General features: G+C 44.0%; 1 protein-coding gene across 1 annotated transcript in view; it reads right to left on the bottom strand.

Annotated features, from left to right (window-relative positions):
• Window positions 1-1,409, bottom strand: part of CYP51A1 (cytochrome P450 family 51 subfamily A member 1) — an 86,473-nt gene extending 85,064 nt beyond the window's left edge. Inside the window, exon 1 of the mRNA XM_085631091.1 lies at window positions 1,003-1,409. Within this exon, the coding sequence (XP_085487217.1) occupies window positions 1,003-1,173 (171 nt within the window). The 5' untranslated portion in view covers window positions 1,174-1,409. The remainder of the gene's footprint in view (window positions 1-1,002) is intronic.
• Between the last annotated feature and the right edge of the window lie 19,415 nt (window positions 1,410-20,824).

Here is a 20,824-nt window from a genome sequence, read left to right as displayed (position 1 = left end):
TGAGCTCCTTTGCTATCCCTCATTCATGTTTTAGGTTCATGGTGTAATTATTCTTGCATTATTCGTTGTGAACCTATTGTATTCTACGCTTACTCAAGGGGGCTTTGTAGCAGACTCTTTCAGCCATTAGCTTCTTCGGCTCATAAACCATCAGCCACTAGCTTGAGATGTAGTCAATCACATCTTTGGACTGACCACATAAGTATTTTAACGTCACCTTCTTTTTGTTGACTTTTGAAAATTACTACTTCATTGGAATGCATGAGGGACAATTTTACATTGCAAAAGCATACACTGACATTACACATTAAATGCTTTATCTCATCCATACATTGTATACACAAAGCGATCCTATGTTAATTGTTTTGTTTTGCAGCTGCCATTTTTATATTTCTTTTGTCAGCACCTAAGTGCAAGCAACAAACCTTTTGCCTTTGCCAATGCTTTTTATGTTTTATCATTCTGCAATGGCATTTCTTGTAGGACAAGATGTTGAAGCTACCACCTAAGGCAGAGTCTTTTCAAAGCTCTTGAAGGCAATGGTTGAGGAAATAACACTGAGGGGTGGTTAACTGAGCAAATACATTGACACGCACGAGCTATCTCATTCGAATGAGCTGTAACCACTTACGCTACCTTTCTCACCCTCTCTGTCTCTAGCAGTAAGTAGTACGACATCTACCTTGCGGTGTGTCATTCTGGTAAGGGTACAGAATTGTGTGATAACTGTCGCATATACCAGTAGCGTCAAATTGAGCAAATATTTTCTAGTTTGTAATCCACCCTGCTCCGTATTATACAAACCAAACAACATAAATATACTTGTGTCAAGACAGTCTATTTACTAACTCCCTATAAGTTCCTGACTAACAAGGATGTGTCTGTATAGCTGATTACCCTTTACCCTGAATTTGGTGTTGAATGTTCACAGTCCCTGCCCAGAACTTGCAATTTACGTACGTGGTCACCCTACCTAACACCCACCTCACCTCTGCCACTCACCGCATGGTTCTTGTCCTGCTGCAGATGCCTGAAGGCCAGCTTGGTTAGGTACGCCAGGCTAAGGAGGAAGGCGCAGGGCAACAGTATCCGGGATACCTGGCTGCCACCCACCACCTGCTCCACGGCGCCCTCGAGCAGCGAGCCGCCAGCCTCCAACAGGGACAGCAGCATGACGGGGAAGCGAGCGGGGACCGCGGGTCAGGACTAAAGTGGGCTCAGTCCTTGCTCCAGATAGGAATTCTGCGCTGGATGCAGGGACGGCTGTAATTATGGGGGTGCTCTGGTGAATAGCTCTGGGAGCACTGCGGGATGCTGCACTCGCTCAGGCTTTGGGGCACCTATACAGCTGTCACCGATTATTGGCCATAGGGGCGTGGACTGGCGAGGGGAGGGCGGGTCCTTCGTGTTACGAAGGCGGGCCTAGCGCTGAAGGGCGGGTTTGTCTGGGTCAGTATGACTAGCGCCAGTTCATCACTGTTGGCTGCTGCTATCTGGCTGGGCGGGGCGGGAACTCTGAAGAGGAAGGAACTTACAGCTAGCGGTGAGCCGTTCTGCTGCGCTGCACTACCATTGGCCACCTTGTCCTGAACCGATGTCTGCCTATGTGACATCACGTGGCCAGCAATCCAATCCGACGGGCTCCTTTCTACGTATCCCTGACGCGTAATGAGGAACGCTCGTGCAGTTTGTGATTGGTGAGGGGTGGTTTGGGGTGGATGATGCTTTGTGGTGGGGAGTGCGGGGGCGCGTATCATACACCTGTAGTGGGCTGTTAATGCCTACACCATTAGCATCCCATTTTCCTCATACAACCTAATCGTAACCATCTTTTCAGCAGAAGAATGTTCTCCGTTTGACTAGTTTGTATTGCATTACATTTATTAATAATATGGCATTTGGAGATATATTTGTGACGTGAATATAATTTGTAACTTTGTTATGTATAGTCGGTAAAATTGTTTAATACATAAATATGGTACCTACTTTGACCAGCAGTCTGTAAATAAAAAAAATATATTAAATACACTAGAATACCAACATTGTTCTGTCCCAGACAAAGTATTAAAATCAATAAAATAATGACTATTTAAAAACGTTATAACAATCAGCATCATTATACCGCGTTTAAATAAAATCAAGTGCATAATTGTATTTATATAGCGCTTACTACCCCTGACGAGGCGTTCTAGCGCTTTTCGGCGAGTAGCACGCTACTCCAGAACCCAAAAAAGGATTAGTGGTTGATTAGTATAGGGGAATATGAGTTAATTTGAGTGGCAGATATGCAAGTATGTTAGGTGGATTGAATAGGATAATGGAGGGATGGACGAATCTAGAAAGTGTTTTTTGCACGATCATAGTACTAAGATGAGGTTTGGGATGAGTACAAGTAGAGATGGAGGCATTAAGCATCTCTATAAAGAGATTAGGGAGATCATAATCATAATAGTAAAATGAGATTTGGGATGACTCAAAGAAGGGATACATGAGAGAAGAATATAGAAAGGGTTATTTGGGAGATCATATTAGTAAAATGAGGTTGGGTGAGCCAAGGAGGGAAGAGTCCTGAAAGGGTTAATTCGGAGATCATAGTAGTAGAATGAGATTTGGGATGAGTGGGAGAGGTGAGGCGCAGTGGCCAGGGCGGCTGACTCTGGAGCATGAGGCTCATGGTTCGATCCCCAGCGCCCGGAGGCAGATCAGCTCAGCATCAGGTGACTCTGGGCAATAGCTCACTTAATCTCCCCGACGGCCCCCAGCACCTTGAGACCCTTACGGGTGATTAGTTTGTCTTTTACAAATACCAGGATGAGTCAGAGAGTGGAGGTAGAGGATATATTGGGAAAAGTATAGGGTGAGACAAAGCAGTGCATTATTGAGAGTCAAAGAATCTAGAACTGATGTCATAATACACCACATAACGACTACTACTGTTATTTCTGGTTGTAAATAAAGAATTGCAAGCTTTACAATAATAATTGGAGAGTGCTCCCAGAGACTTCTCCCAGCACTGTATTTAACCCAAGAGATCCCAACTGTCCAAGGTGATGGAGCGGGTAGTACAAAATTTTGTATGCCTCCCCCATTCTGCATGAAAATACTAATTGAATAATCTATTAATTATAATTAAATGAGTTTGCATGTATATTAAACCAACAATACTAATAACCAAATTACACGTAGGATTGCATATTGCATGGCTAAATAACCTTTATGACTAAAATCCGTATGCATACTAACAGTAGTATATGTAGTAAATAGAATACTGCATGATATATGTTGCTTTTGTAATGTCTTGTAATGTTGCCCAGGAGGAGGACCAAAAGGGTGAATATAATTGCTTTAAATGTCGCTATACGCTAGATAAATACAAGCACATAGAGGGATTAGTAAGGGGTTAACATTAGATTTATTACTTCTATGCATTAATTACTCTTTTGTGTTTGTTTCGCTTAAGTTGGCGTTTGGGCCCAAAACTCAAAATGGCCGCTGACGCTACACGACGAAGTGGCCACTGTCCCATGAGGTGCGGAGTGACGTGCGCAGAAGCGACAAAGTCTTCCAGACCCCGTCGTGAACTGTGATCTCCATGTACCCAAGCAAGGACACTGTGGGAAGACGGCCAAGACTGAAAACAATTGATTTTACAGTAAAACCGAAACAGACTGACTTTTACATGCACTTGATTACCTCACCCCTCCAACTGTACTAAGGTCCCAAACCCTAGCATCGGACGATCTCGACCAGCCAATCAGGACTGCGCTAACTTTAAAAATGTATCTTATTCGTTTCGATTTTATTATAAAAGTGCACGGTAGAATAGAGAGGGTTACACACCCATCCGTTATTTTTCCCATTTCCCAACATCGACTACTATTTTATCAACGACGATTGCTGCGTTTTCCTGAATCCTAGAAGGTCCGGATGCTGCCAGACTACTCGATGACTGCGACTTTTCCTTAGATCTACGGGCAGTGATAGATGCTTGCACGTCTCTGGTCCTGGCGGTTCTTTGAGACTGTAGCGTGCTGAGCAAAGAACTTTGAACTTTGGTTAGCTTTTGGACAACTGACTGCAATATGAGCCAATGAATTAGAGGACTCCGAATATCCAGATTAGGTAAACATGATGTTCTGCGCTATATTTGAAATTTGATATAAACTTTCCAAAATGCGAACATAACTCCAAGAAATTTAGATAAACAGATATTGGTTAACAAGAAATGAGTTTGTGGTTTATTGAGAAAGGTAAGATCTAAATCTTGAATGTGTTTTAGCTGGTTCTAAAGCACCATCAACCAATCCAACTAAACGATCAATTGATCATTGTGGGAGGAGTGCCTTGATGTTTAGGATTGAGATCTGTAGGTGGAAGGGGTATTGATGTACATTGTTGTAAAATAACTTTTCTTTCCCTATAGGTTATAAGGTGTTCCCCTCACATGTCGAGCGCTTGAACCGCTCATCCCTCCTGGTGCGTGCAGACCGGAGAATGGTTAGAGTGAGTGTTGGTGTTATGGGCCCCACCAATGACTGAATGTGTGAATGAGTTAGTGTGACGTCGGGTCTGACGCAGGGAGGATAGAGGTACAGGTTTGTTTTCCCCGTTACAAGGGTTTTTGCGCTCCATCACAGGCTACAGTTGAACAATGGATCAACTAGCATGCTTGAGTAAACTGTGAGAGCGACTAAATCCAATGTAATACTACAATGAGAGAATCCTCAAATGTATTCTGTAGTAAAATGTTTCTTCTTGCTTATTCCTCATTGGTGCATATCTTGCACTTGTGTAGAAATGTATGAAAGCCATTGTCTACAGTCCTATAAAAGGACATGCTTTTCTCTGTACCCCAGAACTCCCATTTCCCACCATTAGAAGGCCAAATCTGTGCCGGATTTCAAATTGAACTTTACTAGATTCTTTGTACTTATGAATTATATGCTTTACCGCTGAACTTATTGATGACCTGGCTTATGTAATTTGCCTATTCATTTCATATATAAACATTCAAAACCATACTCTGTATCTGTCATTCTTATTGAGAATGTTTCGATCCTGAATACTGAATTTGTTCTAAATGTATTGGTGATGGGTACAATCGGGCAGCACCAAAGACTGCATCAGGTCTACACCGTTCCCAGTCTAAGGCATTGGCGATCTGTTGGCATGATCATTTTAGACGGGGTTTCGTGCTGACAGATCTAGTAGCACAGATGATGGTTACGATTGGATCCGTCACAAAACGGTTAGGTACCGGAGGGTCAGAGGGAACATTTTTAAAGACCGCACAGGATTATATCCCCAAACAAAGTATTAAAGACACTGAAAATCCTGAGGTCTAAAATAGCAAAAAAGAAAGATGGAAAGGTGATGTGTGAAATGAGAAACAAAAGCCTAATGTACGTGGTGAAAGGGCAATCCCTTAGGAACGTAGTCACTCACTCACCCCGGGTTAACAAACCCCATCACATGGGATTTTCATCCCAAAGAAAAATCTCAAACTCTCAGGGGGCCACAGGCCCCTCTACGAGAGGTAAGAGCTCAACGATGTTTGTGTCTTGCACTGGAAGGTGGACTAAATCCACAAATGAACTGGGTGTGAGTAGGGGGTGCAGTGCTGATGAAATAATAGTGCAATAAGAGTGTGTTAAAACTAGTTACGGGACGGCCAGGAGGAATCTCTTGGACACCGCCGTACCGATGCTAGATTAAAAGAAGTGAGAGCCCCACTAATTCAATATAACCAATGGAGCAATATATAAGATAGTGGTCAACATGTTTCAGCCAAGGCGCCTAACTAGGCTCGGCTTTCATCAGGACCTAATTAGCTACTGCAAAAATGAAAGAATGACGTATCAAAGGATACAGTGGGCACCCCAAAGTTGCTTGTAGGGTGTATGTCTCCTCAATGATACAAACATCACCTAAACAAAAAAGAAAGAAGATTCAGTGTAAGAATGTTGGTCACCAATGCTAAGTAGTAACAGGTAAGAATGTGTAAACTGTAAGCAAGGACCACTCACCCGTGAAAACTGGGTGGAAAATTGACCTCCACCTGGCAACCGCTCAGGAAGGAACACAGCTCTGAAAAAAAATGTAAGACTACTGAAGAATGGGGTGCTTACATGTCATGAGCGTGTGTGAGAAATGTGAGTCGGTCATCTGACAAAGAGGGAGACTAACAAAATCAGCGAATGCACAAAATGCTAATGGATGCAGAGATCACCGTTTACCAACAGGATAGACCGGTGTTGGAACCGTAACCTATCATGTTCAAATCGGTCTGAACAGTAAGAAATTAAAAATGTAAAGCAATACCATGATATATGCCCAAACATATCGCTAGAAGGTGTGGGATTAGCCGGCATCATGAAAAAATAGTTGAATTAAAAAGGAAATGAAAAAAGGGGGCGGTGTGTGCCCAGCGTCAGAAACCCTACCTCTCCGTCGGGGAACCGGGCTGGAATGAGCCTGCAGCCGGAGGTCCCGCGGGGTTGGACGGAGACGGGTTAAGAAAAAATGTGTCAGCAGATATAGGCCAATCAGGGGACTGGTTTCTCATGCTGTGAGGAGGGAGAACCAATCGAAAGTACTGAGCCAACCGTGTGTCAGTAACCAAGGAAACTAGTATGCAGCTGACGGGTTAGAATTACGCTGTCAAAAAAACAAAGGAATGCGCGCCACGGTTAATTAAGGAAAAAGGTGGTTGCGCTCCTACACATAGTGTGCGGGTTAAAAGAGGGAATCTAGGAATCAGAGGCGTAACAATGCCTTAGAGACGCATGGAGAAACATAATGGGCAAAATCAAAATAAGCCCAAGCTGAGTAATCCAAACGGAGACGCACTGGGTGAAACGGCATTAGCTCTCACAGCGCGGATCGCTCCGTGGGTGTGAACTCGCAGAGGTTGGTGTGAACTGATGCTAAAACATCGGTTCTTACAATGCGATCGAAGCTAGTTAGGAGTGCACTAGGTTCGCCGGGAAAATTAATGACAACATAAAATGGATAGCCAACGATAAGTAGGGCAGGACAAAGGAAGACTGTCAGTATAGAGAGCAAGTACAGTCGGTGGTTGGCCAGCAGCCTGGAAAAGTGCGTGCCAGTATACGGTAGCCCAGCAGAGCAACCGCAAGAAATGTGTACAGTAACAATAAGTTAATACATATACTTGATAGGAGATGCCCATGAGCAGAGTGTGAAGCATGGGCCAGATGGTGAACTCAAGCCATGTAAATCACAAGGATAGCCATGGAATATCGTCGTTCAGTCCCTGAACGTGTGTGTTCAGTTTATACACCCACCTTTGCTCACGTTTGAATAGAAAGGAAGAGCTATCTGTAAGATGTGGTGGTATGTAGGGTTTGTCAAGGACTGTCCAGTGTAGGTCATTGGGAGCATGATTGACCTCTAAAAAGTGGTTAGTGAGTTTAGTAGAGGAACGACCACACCGTATCGTGCTTTTGTGTTCCAAAATACGAGTTTTAATACGACGGGTGGTCATTCCAATATATCTCAACCCGCATGGGCAGGTTATCAGGTAGATCAAATTTGAGCTATTGCAATTACTGTGGCTTCTAAGAGTCCACGGTCTGCCAGTGCCAATGTCTATCTCTTTGGTCACAGAGGTGTGGCTGCATGCTGCACAAGAACCACATGGATAGTGGCCCACAACTGGGGGTAGACCCCACAGAGTATGTTGGGTGCCTGTTTGGTTAGTGCGTGGGCGAGTGTGTACCAACTGGTCTCTGATGTTACTGCTGCGTTTGAACGCAAAAAGGGGTCTAGGCAGCCCTACATGGCCTATGTTCAGAATCTTCCAGTTGGATAAAATGATTTTTTTGAGTTGGTTGGAAAATTGACAATAGGTGTGCACGCAGGTGAGTCTGTTCTCAGATGTCTTGGGGACCTTAGGTGCCAAAAGAGTCTCCCGATTGTTATTCGCGGCGCGTTTGGACGCTCTCCGGATCAAGTATTTGGGATAGTCTCTGGCCAATAGTTGTTTGGATAAATTACTAGCATGTTCCTTGTACTTGTCAGTTGAGGAACAATTCCTTTTGAGGCGCAGAAACTGTCCGAAAGGCAGATTGTCCCGCAAAGCCCGTGGGTCAAAGCTATCATACTTCAAAAGAGCGTTCACCGCCATGGGTTTCTTGTATAGCTCAGTACTCAAGTGACCATCAGACGGGGTTATCAAAATGTCAAGGAATGGTAGCTGAGTCTTGGAGTACTCACAGGTGAAGTTCAAAAAGGGGTCACAGTTATTGAGCCAGTTCTTAAAAGCCAAAAGTGAGGAAAGAGGTCCCTGCCAAAGTACGAACACGTCGTCTATGTACCTCTTCCATGTCTTGATTTGATTTCTGTAAGGATTGTTGGTATTAAGCACATGTTGTTCCTCAAAAACATGAACATACAAATTTGCCAGGCTGGGAGCAAAAATGCTCCCCATTGAAGTGCCTGACACTTGCAAAAACAACTGCTCCTCAAATTGAAAAAAGTTCTCTTTCATGGCGAGCTTCGCACATGACATGATAAATGAGACAGGAGTGATGGAGTCAGGTGGATTAGCCAGCAGGAGAGATTCGATGACATCTAAAGTCTCATCCTGCGGAATACATGTGTACAATGACTCTACATCAAATGAGACTAAGAACTCTGTTTCACAATCAAAAGACAAGTCTTCGAGTAGGATCAGCATGTCTTTGGTGTCCTTGAGGTACGTAGGCATTTTGGCCACAAAAGGGCGTAGGAAGTGGTCAGCAAATGCCGACAGTGGTTCCAATAGGGACCCTAGTCCTGAAATTATGGGACGGCCAGGGGGAGGATTCACATTCTTATGTACCTTGGGTAGGATATAGAAATAAGGTACAATGGAAGTGGTGTTAACCAAATATTGAGCTTCATTGGAAGTGATCCAACCATTGGTGCTGGCTTCATTCACTAGGATCTGAATGGTCTTTAGTAAGCGTGTGGTGGGGTCTTGAGCAAGAGGTTGATAGAAGTTGGTGTTGCCCAACTGTCTCAAGCATTCGGAGCGATAAGCGGTGGTATCCATGATAACGGTGGCACCACCCTTATCAGCCGGTTTGATCATGATGGAGTCATCAGAGGTGAGGGAGCGCAAAGCTAAGCGCTCTGATTTGGTCAGGTTTTGGTATTGGCGGTTTTCTGAAATACAGGAGGAGGATACCTGTGAGGTCACTGCTTTTTCAAACGTGAGTACCTGTGGAGGGACTTGACTGGGCAAGGGATTAAAGGTGGATTTATTGCGCAAGCCCGTATTCAAGTCATGGTCATCGAGAGAGGTACTGGGTTCAGCACGAAAAAAGAAATTCAAGCGAATCTTCCTGAAGAAATGAGCGAGTTCTTGATTTATGGAGAACAGATCTCCTTTGAAGGAAGGAACAAATCCTAATCCTTTGTTCAGGAGGGACTTATCATCCTGTGTGAGAACTCTGCTGGATAAATTGATGACTAGGTTGTGCTCGTGCTCGTGCTCGGGACTACTGGAGTGTCCCTCGAGCTCGATGATGGAGTTACTTGTTGTTGATCTGCCCAATGGACTTGGTTCCGTCTCCTTCCCCTTGACCTTCCTCGGCCAAACCCTAAAAAAGGCTGACTGGAATACATCTGTGGAGGAGGGGGATAAGGACAAGGTTGTCCAAAGGGAGGGGGTTGTCCAAACGGAGGAAAGGGGGGATAGTTGTAAGGGGCAGGGGGCCACCATTGAGAAGGATACATCGGGTTAGGTGCGCCTCTCAGGTTTCTCCTGTTGCCTCTACCTCTCCTTTTGTTGCCTCTCAGCGAGGAATCTTCACCCGAGGCAGTTTCTGACCCACTTGACCAGTCATCACTGCCTGATGTAGAGTAGTCGGACCCATACCTGCGGCCCTGGCGATTGAGTTGAGGAGGCACGTAGTCAGCACTAGTGTATGGGTACACTTTCTCTAGTGAAAAACGTGCCAAATCTTTTTTAAATTTGGTAATCTTAGTCATCAGTACCGAGTCCTTGAATTCTTTGTTGTGTTTGTTGGATTCCTCTTGTTGTTTCTTGAAAAGAGCGCCAGTGAGTGTCACCTTAATTTGTGATTCCAAGGCCTGGATCTCAACTAACACAGCATCGGCAACTCGTTTGGCAGTGCTTATGATGAGGATTAGCCAATCTCTGGTACACTTCCAAGCTATTAGGGACCAATCATTGAGAAAAGTTTTGTCGTCCAGAAACAATCTGGGAGCGTTTGTCACAATGAGTCCTGTAGGGGCACAATTGGCTCTCAAATATTCGGTCATAATTGCTCCGTGGATATACACTCGGGAATGTGATTTTTTTAAAGTTAAAACCTTAGTCCAATCAACCTCAGCGCTGATTGAGGGGCCTTGAAAGGTATCCATGATACTTGGTGTATCTAAAATGGCTTGAGCTATGGTATCGTCAAAAGTTAAACCAAGGCGTTCTGCCATGATTGTAAGAATAGCTATTTAGTGCAAACAAGGTAAAGTCAGTCTCAACCAAGGAATCAGAAAGAAAGAACCCACAGAAAGGTATATATAAAAAGATGTGTGCGAACTGCGCACACCGGGAGAAGAAATCAACCTGCAAAAAAGACTAATTTCGCAAAACAGTTAAGGCACTAACTATGTGCCATATTAAAGACCCACAGCCAAAAGCTGTACATGAAATCTGTCACAAAACGGTTAGGTACCGGAGGGTCAGAGGGAACATTTTTAAAGACCGCACAGGATTATATCCCCAAACAAAGTATTAAAGACACTGAAAATCCTGAGGTCTAAAATAGCAAAAAAGAAAGATGGAAAGGTGATGTGTGAAATGAGAAACAAAAGCCTAATGTACGTGGTGAAAGGGCAATCCCTTAGGAACGTAGTCACTCACTCACCCCGGGTTAACAAACCCCATCACATGGGATTTTCATCCCAAAGAAAAATCTCAAACTCTCAGGGGGCCACAGGCCCCTCTACGAGAGGTAAGAGCTCAACGATGTTTGTGTCTTGCACTGGAAGGTGGACTAAATCCACAAATGAACTGGGTGTGAGTAGGGGGTGCAGTGCTGATGAAATAATAGTGCAATAAGAGTGTGTTAAAACTAGTTATGGGACGGCCAGGAGGAATCTCTTGGACACCGCCGTACCGATGCTAGATTAAAAGAAGTGAGAGCCCCACTAATTCAATATAACCAATGGAGCAATATATAAGATAGTGGTCAACATGTTTCAGCCAAGGCGCCTAACTAGGCTCAGCTTTCATCAGGATCCGACCAGTAACTGCCAAAACCAATTGCCCACAAAACCAATTACTGTACCTTCATGGTCTTTATGGGTTTCCTTGGGATTCAAATTGACCTAGTCCTAACCCGATCCTAGTTCCGGGAGACGACGTGGCCAAGGTGGCTGAAGAAGGACAACATGAGTATCAATAGGGATTTGCACGTATGTAAAGAATGAATGAGTTGCGAGGCAGTGTGAGAGTTGTAGTGGGGGCATTGTGGCAGAACACAGTGGACATATTTTGAGAACTATTATGTAGCCTTAGCTTTTGCGGGAATAATAGTCATTGCGTTTTTGATGATATTCTTTGATTTGTTTTTTAACTGACAGATGCACGAGTTGCTATAATTTTGGTATAGAGCTGTAAAGAGGTACCTCAAGTTAGAGTATTAAATTGTTGAAATCTTCTGCTAAGGTGAAGTGTACTGTGAGGTGCTATCAGTCATCCCAAGTCAAGAACGTAACTTTTTCTCTTGTGCAGTTGTACTAATGGAGCTAAGTAGCAGTTTCTTCCTTCGATCACAGGAGTGAGTGCGCTGAGTACAGTCGCCACAGGTCGAAGGTCTACTGTAGTCGGAAAATATGTAGTATTTTTGCTATTGTAGAGATCTCTGTTTAGTTGAAGCAGACAAACAAAGAATTTTAGTGAGAAGTGGTTTAGGAAGCTCTAACCAAAAGTTGGAGTGGTGCACTACTCTGAAGCAAAGTTTATTTTTCAATAAGTAATATAGTCTTGTTTGTATTGTCTTAGTAAATCCTTTATTTTCATAAGCATCCAACAGTTAAAGTTACCAGCCAACGCGTTTCATTCATATACAATGAACTTCTTCAGGGCTGTAAATTACAGTATAAAAGACATAAATATATATACACAGACACACAATCATAATTACTTGACACAGGACTCTTGTGACAAAGAAGGAGAAACAAGAAGAAAGACAATGTGAGAAAGGAAAAACGTAAGTGGAGAAGAAAGGGATAAAACCAGCAAGGAAAATAAGTAATGGAGGAAGAGGGGGAGGGGGTTGGAGGGAGCAGAGGTGGTTGACGTGAAGCACAAGGGGTGAGACCAAGTAAAAACCAGAGAGCATGAGAACGTCATTACAATATGAAAACAGTGAATGTGTGGTAAAACATAAATGCTCAAAAACAAAGTGACAAATTACATGTAAAAACATATAAAAACATGTGTGTGGTGGGCATATGATTCTATGTATGATTTAAAAGAAATCTACCTGTACATGAAAAACAAGTGCATTACCCAGGATAGGGAGCACAAACTAACTACAGGTCATCTTCCTTCATGAGTATGAAAGGTAAATTGCCCCAGCAATGGTGTAACCAATGAAACATGGTCGGGATATGATCCAAGGTCAGAATCCATCCCAATGCGAGTGTATGGTATGTCGCTCAGGTCAGGTTGTGATCCAATATGGGAATCTTAAATGTGAGTATTATATCCCGTAGAGCCCAACGCCTATTCCAACCAAACCCAAAGGGGTGTGAGCGCGATCAGAAAGGGCACATTGCCCCTGTGTATGTGGGGCCCTCAACCTATTTATAGGGAACCTCTACAATATGCGGGCAGTCCCAAGTAAAACATTAGTCATAATACAAGGAAAAAGAGCAACTTGAGTGCATAGAGCATGTACATAACATTGAGTGATGTACAATCTTGGGGGAGAAGGTCCTAAGTTCCCCCTGATGTTTCTTATGAGCCAAGTGCGAGCTCGGTCCAGAACGTGGAGTCGTGGCAAAGAGAAGTTGCACGTGCACAAATTAATGCGACTGTGTGGGCCTCCTTGATAAGGGCCAGTGAGTGCTGATTCTGGTGGAAGAAAGGATACGTGTGAGCACAGGTCCACCATCACGAAAATAAGGACATTGGGGCGAGAGATGATGGTAGGTAAAGGTGGAAAGGGAAAATGGCGGGTGCGGTCGGAGTCTAGTAATGTATGAGGAGAACGGGGATGGAGCGAAGTGGAGAAGCGGAGAAGACATAAAGCTTAGGCAGGCCGGTCACCTGAGCCACTCCCAAGATAATACAGGAAGGTGCATGTAGCAGGGCCTGGTAGAGATATATATAAAGAAAAGGAAGGGGCAGGATCTGCTTACTGTGTATGGTAAAAACTGCTTCCTTGGATGAAGCAAGACCCATATGAAGTGACGTCTTTAGGGCCAAATTACAGGTATGGGTAAAATAAAGTGAATGAAGTGGGTAGCACACGTATGGGCTCCCCAGGGAGCAGGATCCACTTTCTGTGTATGGTAAGAACTGCTTCCTATGACGAAGCAAGGCCCATTTGAAGCGACGCCTATCGGGCCAAATTACAGGTATGGGTAAGTGAAGTGAATGAAGTGGGTCGCTCAAGTACGGGCTCCCCAAGTGCAGCCAGTGGTGAACATTGCGAGTGGGAGAATCAAGACCCCTTGTGGCTGCTGGGCAAGGAGGGCAGTGACTACGGGATGGTAGGCTGCGCGTATAGAGAGGGCAAAGCTCTGACAGTATTCGGGCGTTGCGTCATTAGGGTGCCATGCTGGGATTGTTTGCCAAATGCCGTAGCGGTGCTGTGATAGGGTGACCTTTGACAGAGACGCGCTAGTATTGTTGGACAGATTTTGATCCCAATAGAACAGAGAGCGTAAAGATTGGAACAGAGAGTGATTGGGAATTTGCCAGGATGGGGAATCCCTTGTAGAAAAAGGAGAAAGATGTGAATAAGTAAGAGAAGTATTCTCCGGAGGCACACCAGTTAGGGAAATTTCAGCCAAGAAAGGGTTACAGTTGGACATATGGCATACAAATACACATCCAAATATGGAGAATTACAATTACAATTTCCACTGAGCAGGACCTTCCATATCCCTAGAATAAAGAATTTGAGGAGAAGAATGTATGGCTTAAAGCCTCAGTCTAGGCCCGCTCAATTTGAAGCCTTAAATCGTTGGGTGTAAATGGCAAGCAAAAAGGAAAGAAAAAATGTGAATAAAAAATCTGCAGTTGGGCTCATTCATAGAGAAGTGTACAGGATGAGGAAAGGCATTGAAAATGGAGGGAGGAAGTCATCTCCACCTTTAACGGCTATTCCTTGATAGAAAAGAGAGACAGAGAAGAAAAAGCTAAAAGGGAGACTGAAACTGTCAGGAACGCTCCCGTTTATGCTAGGCATCATGATGACAAGAAAAGACATGTCTCCATAAAGATCCCGGCAGCCAAGTATCCGCGTTGGAGGAGAATTAGTCCTGGTTGGAGGTCCTTCTTGTGTGCAGTTATTGGCAATTTGAAGCACCCCTTAACAGGGGATCGAGACTCGACTGTGTCCACTTTCAGTGGTGGTGCGCGGTCTAGTAGTACGCCCTCGAGACGCTTCGGAAGAACTGATGCGCATGCGCGAAGATCGCGCGGCGCACTTCAACGATTTGAAAACCGTTGACAGGAGCGTTCTCCCTCAGCGCTTCTCGTCAACCTACTGAAGTACCTCAGAGAACTTATAAGACGACTCAAAGTTATCAGTAGGGAAGTAGCGAATGCTATCTTGTAATTCTTGCATGTATATTAGTTTTCTCAAGCCTTTTCTGAAATTCTTTACCAGAGAAACAAGGTGAAAACCAGAGCAGCTTCTGACCCCCGTCGAGGGAAAAGGCAAGAGTCGAAGTTTGGTAAGGGGAGTTGCTTCTGTGAAGAGAAGAGCCCCCGTTTCACAAGTAAGAGTGTTCAAGTGATTTTCAAAGTCCACGTTTGCAGACTAAGAGACTGTTGGTGATTAAGAGTAGCAGTAACAAGGAATCATTCAACCAAGAGCTCTAGAGGTTATCAAGAACTGAACCAAAAAGAACTAAGTTATGGTTGGACTTCCAAATTGATTGAGAACTACTTATGAGGAACTCAGTATATTCTTCTATTTAACCTTGAGGGATACACATGTTGTCTATGTGAGAAACTTCCTAAAAGCAAGGTGACATTCAAGCTCTTGGGAGTTTCCTTCCAGTCGGTCAGATAATTACACAATCCAGACAAGGCATATAGAGAGGAGCTAGCCTCAGCAGGGACTCAGGTAAATAGGTATAAAATAGAAAGAGAGAGAGCAAGAGAGGTAATTGAGAACTTTGGGCAAGTTTATGTTGTGTTCTCTTTTGCAGGTGACTTTCTTTCTGAACATAGAAGTGAGGAGAGCGACCTGAGTCAAGAGGCAGTCTCTCTTGTTTTGTCTTCCACTTCCCCTTTCCCCAGGGCTGAAGTCAGTGACAGTTGTCTTCACCTGTCGCCGGCTTTGGCAGGAAGGATTTGGGACTAGTCATCTGCCTCCGAGGGAATCGACCCCCTGCCGTTCTGACAGATTGAAGTGCCCACCTCTTAATTGAGGATTGCAGATTCCCTCCTGGGCAGTATGGCTGAGGGTATAGATTTAAAATCCTTGACTAGTATTTTGACCAATATGCAGGAACAATTAAATAGTGCCCTAGACGATAACAAATCCCTGAGGGAGGAAGTTAAGAGGTCTAGTCATGAATCCATGCAAACAAGGCAGAAATTAGATGAGTTGGTGGCTTCAGGGTCAGTTCTTAAGGGTTCCCTACCTACGTCAAGTTACCCCTCCTCTGCAGACATTTCCACTCAAGTCATTCACGCAATCTCGCCAATCATTCCTTTGGCGCCCCCAGAAAGATTTGGTGGAGATCCTCTTAAGGCGCAAATATTTTTGACCCAGTGCTCGTTGCACTTTTTATGTCGCCCAGTGATCTTTGCTGAAGATCAATCTAAAGTGGCCTTTATCCTGTCGTATCTGAATGGCGATGCAGCTGCCTGGTCTATGTCTCTGGTCACCCGGAATGATCCAGTTTTGTATGATTTTGAAGGTTTCAAAAAAATTTTTTCAAGGATTTTCGATCGACGCTCTGCATCCCAAGCCACGGATAATGAGTTGTTAGAACTCAAGCAAGGATCTCGAGACCTTGTAGGATATCTGGCGCAGTTTAATAAATTGATTGTAGAGACCAATTGGCCTGAAGAAAAAAGAGCAGCCATATTTTATAGAGGATTGAAGGATGAATTAAAAGATGCGCTCGCCCAAATTCCTCGAAGACCCACAGAAATTTCAGAACTGATTGACTTGGTGCTACAGCTCGATCACAGACTGAGTGAGCGACGTAGTGAAAAGAAAAAAGACTTTCGACCTTTTCCTCCTCGCTTTGACCGAGTTAAGACGGAAACTCACAAGACTTCAGACGGGGCTTCCACCGAAGAACCAATGCAAATTGGATCCGTCAGAGGGCCCCTGACTAAAGAAGAAAAAGAGCGTCGACGAAGTGCACAACTCTGTTTATATTGTGGATCAGCAGGGCATTTTGTAAAAGAGTGTCCAAAAAGACCAAAGGTTTCTCAGCAGGGAAAAGACAAGCTTCACCCGTAGAAGGAGCTGCGCGGGTGGAAGCAATTACTAAGTCAGCTCAAGAACCTCAGCAAGTTGTGAACACTTTACAGTCTGCCGCTCCCCATTTGGTAGTCTCCTTTACCATAAGTTTTCGAGGATTGGAAATAAAGAAGGTCTCAGTGATGTTAGATTCAGGGGCTACCGGAAATTTTTGTGACATCAATTATGCCCGCCAGCAAGGAATCAAGTTTGTCAAAAAAGAAATTCTGGAAGCAGTGAGGGCTGTGGATGGTACAAATCTATCTTCAGGACCTATCACCCACGAAACTGAATTAGTTCGATTAAATGGACTAAATGGTCATTCGGAGTACATGACGTTCAATCTAATTGATGCTCCTCAGTTTCAATTAATTTTAGGACTTCCGTGGCTGACAGAGCACAATCCAAGCATAAATTGGAGTAAGAGAACAGTTGTCATGGACTCCCCCTTCTGTAAGGAAAATTGTTTCAATGATCAGATCCAATCTAAAGAAGAATCGCCAGTTCTAGGTCTGGTCCACCATCCAGTTCAAATTTGTTCAGTGGAAACCAAAGAAATTCCATTTGAGTACAAGGATCTATCATCAGTATTTGACAAAAAAGAGGCCGAAAAACTCCCCCCTCATCGCCCATATGACTGCAAGATTGAACTAGAGCCTGGGGCAGTGCTCCCGTGCAGTCGTATATATGCCCTTACCGAAACTGAGAATCAATTTTTGAAATCTTATCTAGATCAATATCTAGCAAATGGATTCATACGCCCCTCCCAGTCCCCAGTTTCCTCTCCCCTATTTTTTATCCCCAAGAAAGATGGAGATCTTCGAGCATGTGTGGATTACAGAGCCTTGAATCAAGTGACTGTAAAAAACCGTTACCCTCTTCCTTTGATCTCAGTGTTACTGGATCAAGTAAAAGATGCCAAGGTGTACACTAAATTGGATTTAAGAGGGGCATATCATCTGATTAGAGTGGCAGCTGGCGATGAGTGGAAGACAGCGTTTCGCACCCGTTATGGATTGTTCGAATATCAAGTAATGCCATATGGGTTGTGCAACGCTCCCGCAGCCTTTCAGCATTTTGTAAATGATATCCTCGGAGAATTTTTGGACCGAGTGGCGGTGGTGTACATCGATGACATTTTGATTTTTTCACAAAACAAGGATGAGCATGTGCAACATGTGTGAGCCATTCTCACCAGGCTGTTTGAAAATCATCTTTACGTAAAATTGGAGAAGTGTGCGTTCCATGTTGAAAGGGTTGAGTTTTTGGGTTTTGTGCTCACCCCTCAAGGCGTCAGTATGGATACCACCAAGGTGAAGGCAGTGCAAGAGTGGCCATCTCCAACGAATGTCAAAGAGATTCAAAGTTTTTTGGGATTCTCCAATTTCTATCGAAGATTCATCCCAAATTTTTCCCGCGTGGTAACCCCCATCACTTGTCTCTTGAAGAAAGGAGTGAAGTTTGTCTGGGGAAAAGAAGCTGAAGAGGCTTTTCAATTTTTAAAGAAATCTTTTACTCAGTCTCCAGTTTTACTGCATCCCAAGACGGAAGATCCATTCTATGTAGAAGCAGATGCTTCGGATGTCGCCATTGGGGGAATTCTCTCTCAACGCCATGCAGACACCGGACAACTTCACCCAGTAGCCTATTTCTCCAGAAAGTTGACTCCACCAGAGTGTAATTATTCCATTGCCGACAAGGAGTTGTTGGCAGTGAAATGCGCTTTTATCGAGTGGCGACATTACTTGATGGGAGCTAAGCACAAAGTCACAGTGTTCACTGACCATCGAAACTTGCAATTTTTAAAGTCTGCTCGCACTCTGACTTCCAGGCAATTGCGATGGTCCTTGTTTTTTGCGGACTTCAATTTTGTGATCACTTTCCGGCCAGGGGCCAGTAATGCTAAAGCAGATGCACTCTCCAGAATCGACTCCAATTCCCAAGAAAAGATCCAAGAGTCTCAATTTATTATCCCGGAGGAGAAAATTATATCAGCCACAAACCCTTCAGATTTTTCAACTGAGATTAAGAGATCGATGACTAAAACAGAAATGAATCAATGGGCCTTGGAGGAAGAAGGTAGAGAACTAAAGAATGAATTACCTTACTATGAAAATCGTCTTTTCCTTCCAACAAAGGCTCTCCAGGAAAAGGCCCTGAAGTCCTGCCATGACAATCTGTTAGCGGGTCATAAAGGAATTTGCAAGACAGTTGAATTGGTGGAAAGAAATTTTTGGTGGCCAGGGATGAGACCGCAGATACGACAGTTTGTGTCCACTTGTGAAAGGTGTTTAAAAGGGAAATCAGACCGTAAGGCCCCTCAAGGGTTGTTAATGCCATTGTCCACTCCACCACATCCTTGGCATACGGTTTCTATGGATCTGATTGTAGATCTCCCTCCAAGTCAAGGTTTTAATACCATCCTTGTAATGGTAGATACCTTTTCAAAGATGGCTCATTTTGTCCCACTTAAGAAAATTCCCAATGCTCCAAGTTTAGCTCAGTTGTTTTCCCAACATGTTGTGAGGTTACATGGGATTCCAAAAGTTTTGATTTCCGATCGAGGCTCGCAATTTGTTTCCCATTTTTGGAAGGCCTTCACTAAGAGGTTAGGAATAGATGCCCGCTATTCCACTAGTTTTCACCCGGAAACAGATGGGCAGACAGAAAGGGTGAATCAAGACCTAGAACAGTACCTCCGGCTTTATCTCTTAGATCAAGGGGCAGAGTGGTCAGAGTTGGTGTGGGCAGCAGAGTTCGCCTATAACAATGCCAAGCATTCTTCCACGGGAAATTCACCATTCTATCTAAACTATGGTAGACATCCTAGTTTAATATTATACAAGGAAGAAAGTCCAGTCCCTGCAGTAGAGGTATATGTAAAAGAAGTTCAAAATTCTTTAGCTCAAGTAAAAGAAAATCTAACCAAGGCTAAGACTTCTTATAAAACTCAGGCAGATAAGAAAAGGAGAATCAGTCCAGTTTTTAGCCCAGGAGATAAAGTGTGGCTATCCACTAGGAACCTCAGGTTAAAAGAAAATCGAAAGTTTCAGCCTCGCTTTATTGGTCCTTTCCAAGTAGACAAGATGTTAAATCCAGTGACAGTCAGAATCCATTTGCCTTCCCATCTCAAGGTCCATCCAACGTTTCATGTATCCCTGCTAAAAAAGAGTCCACCTAATTTGAGACGTCAGGCACCTACTAAACCAGTTTTGATAGATGGAGAAGAGGAGTTTGAGGTACATAAAATTTTAGACTCCATGTTTAGGAAGGGCAAATTGTGTTATCTGATTGACTGGAAGAACTTTGGTCCAGAGGAAAGATCATGGGAGCCTCACACCAGCATACATGCTCCAAGATTGATTCGTGAATTTCATAAAGCCAATCCAGCAAAGCCTAGATTGGGGGAGCGCTTTTTGGTGGGAAGTACTGTCAGGAACGCTCCCGTTTATGCTAGGCATCATGATGACAAGAAAAGACATGTCTCCATAAAGATCCCGGCAGCCAAGTATCCGCGTTGGAGGAGAATTAGTCCTGGTTGGAGGTCCTTCTTGTGTGCAGTTATTGGCAATTTGAAGCACCCCTTAGCAGGGGATCGAGACTCGACTGTGTCCACTTTCAGTGGTGGTGCGCGGTCTAGTAGTACGCCCTCGAGACGCTTCGGAAGAACTGATGCGCATGCGCGAAGATCGCGCGGCGCACTTCAACGATTTGAAAACCGTTGACAGGAGCGTTCTCCCTCAGCGCTTCTCGTCAACCTACTGAAGTACCTCAGAGAACTTATAAGACGACTCAAAGTTATCAGTAGGGAAGTAGCGAATGCTATCTTGTAATTCTTGCATGTATATTAGTTTTCTCAAGCCTTTTCTGAAATTCTTTACCAGAGAAACAAGGTGAAAACCAGAGCAGCTTCTGACCCCCGTCGAGGGAAAAGGCAAGAGTCGAAGTTTGGTAAGGGGAGTTGCTTCTGTGAAGAGAAGAGCCCCCGTTTCACAAGTAAGAGTGTTCAAGTGATTTTCAAAGTCCACGTTTGCAGACTAAGAGACTGTTGGTGATTAAGAGTAGCAGTAACAAGGAATCATTCAACCAAGAGCTCTAGAGGTTATCAAGAACTGAACCAAAAAGAA

Source organism: Triturus cristatus, chromosome 10 (assembly GCF_964204655.1).
Source record: "Triturus cristatus chromosome 10, aTriCri1.1, whole genome shotgun sequence".
In the NCBI taxonomy this organism is placed as follows: Eukaryota; Metazoa; Chordata; class Amphibia; order Caudata; family Salamandridae; genus Triturus; species Triturus cristatus.
The sequence above is the reverse complement of the archived record's forward strand: the minus strand, read 5'-3'. Positions and strand labels throughout refer to the sequence as shown.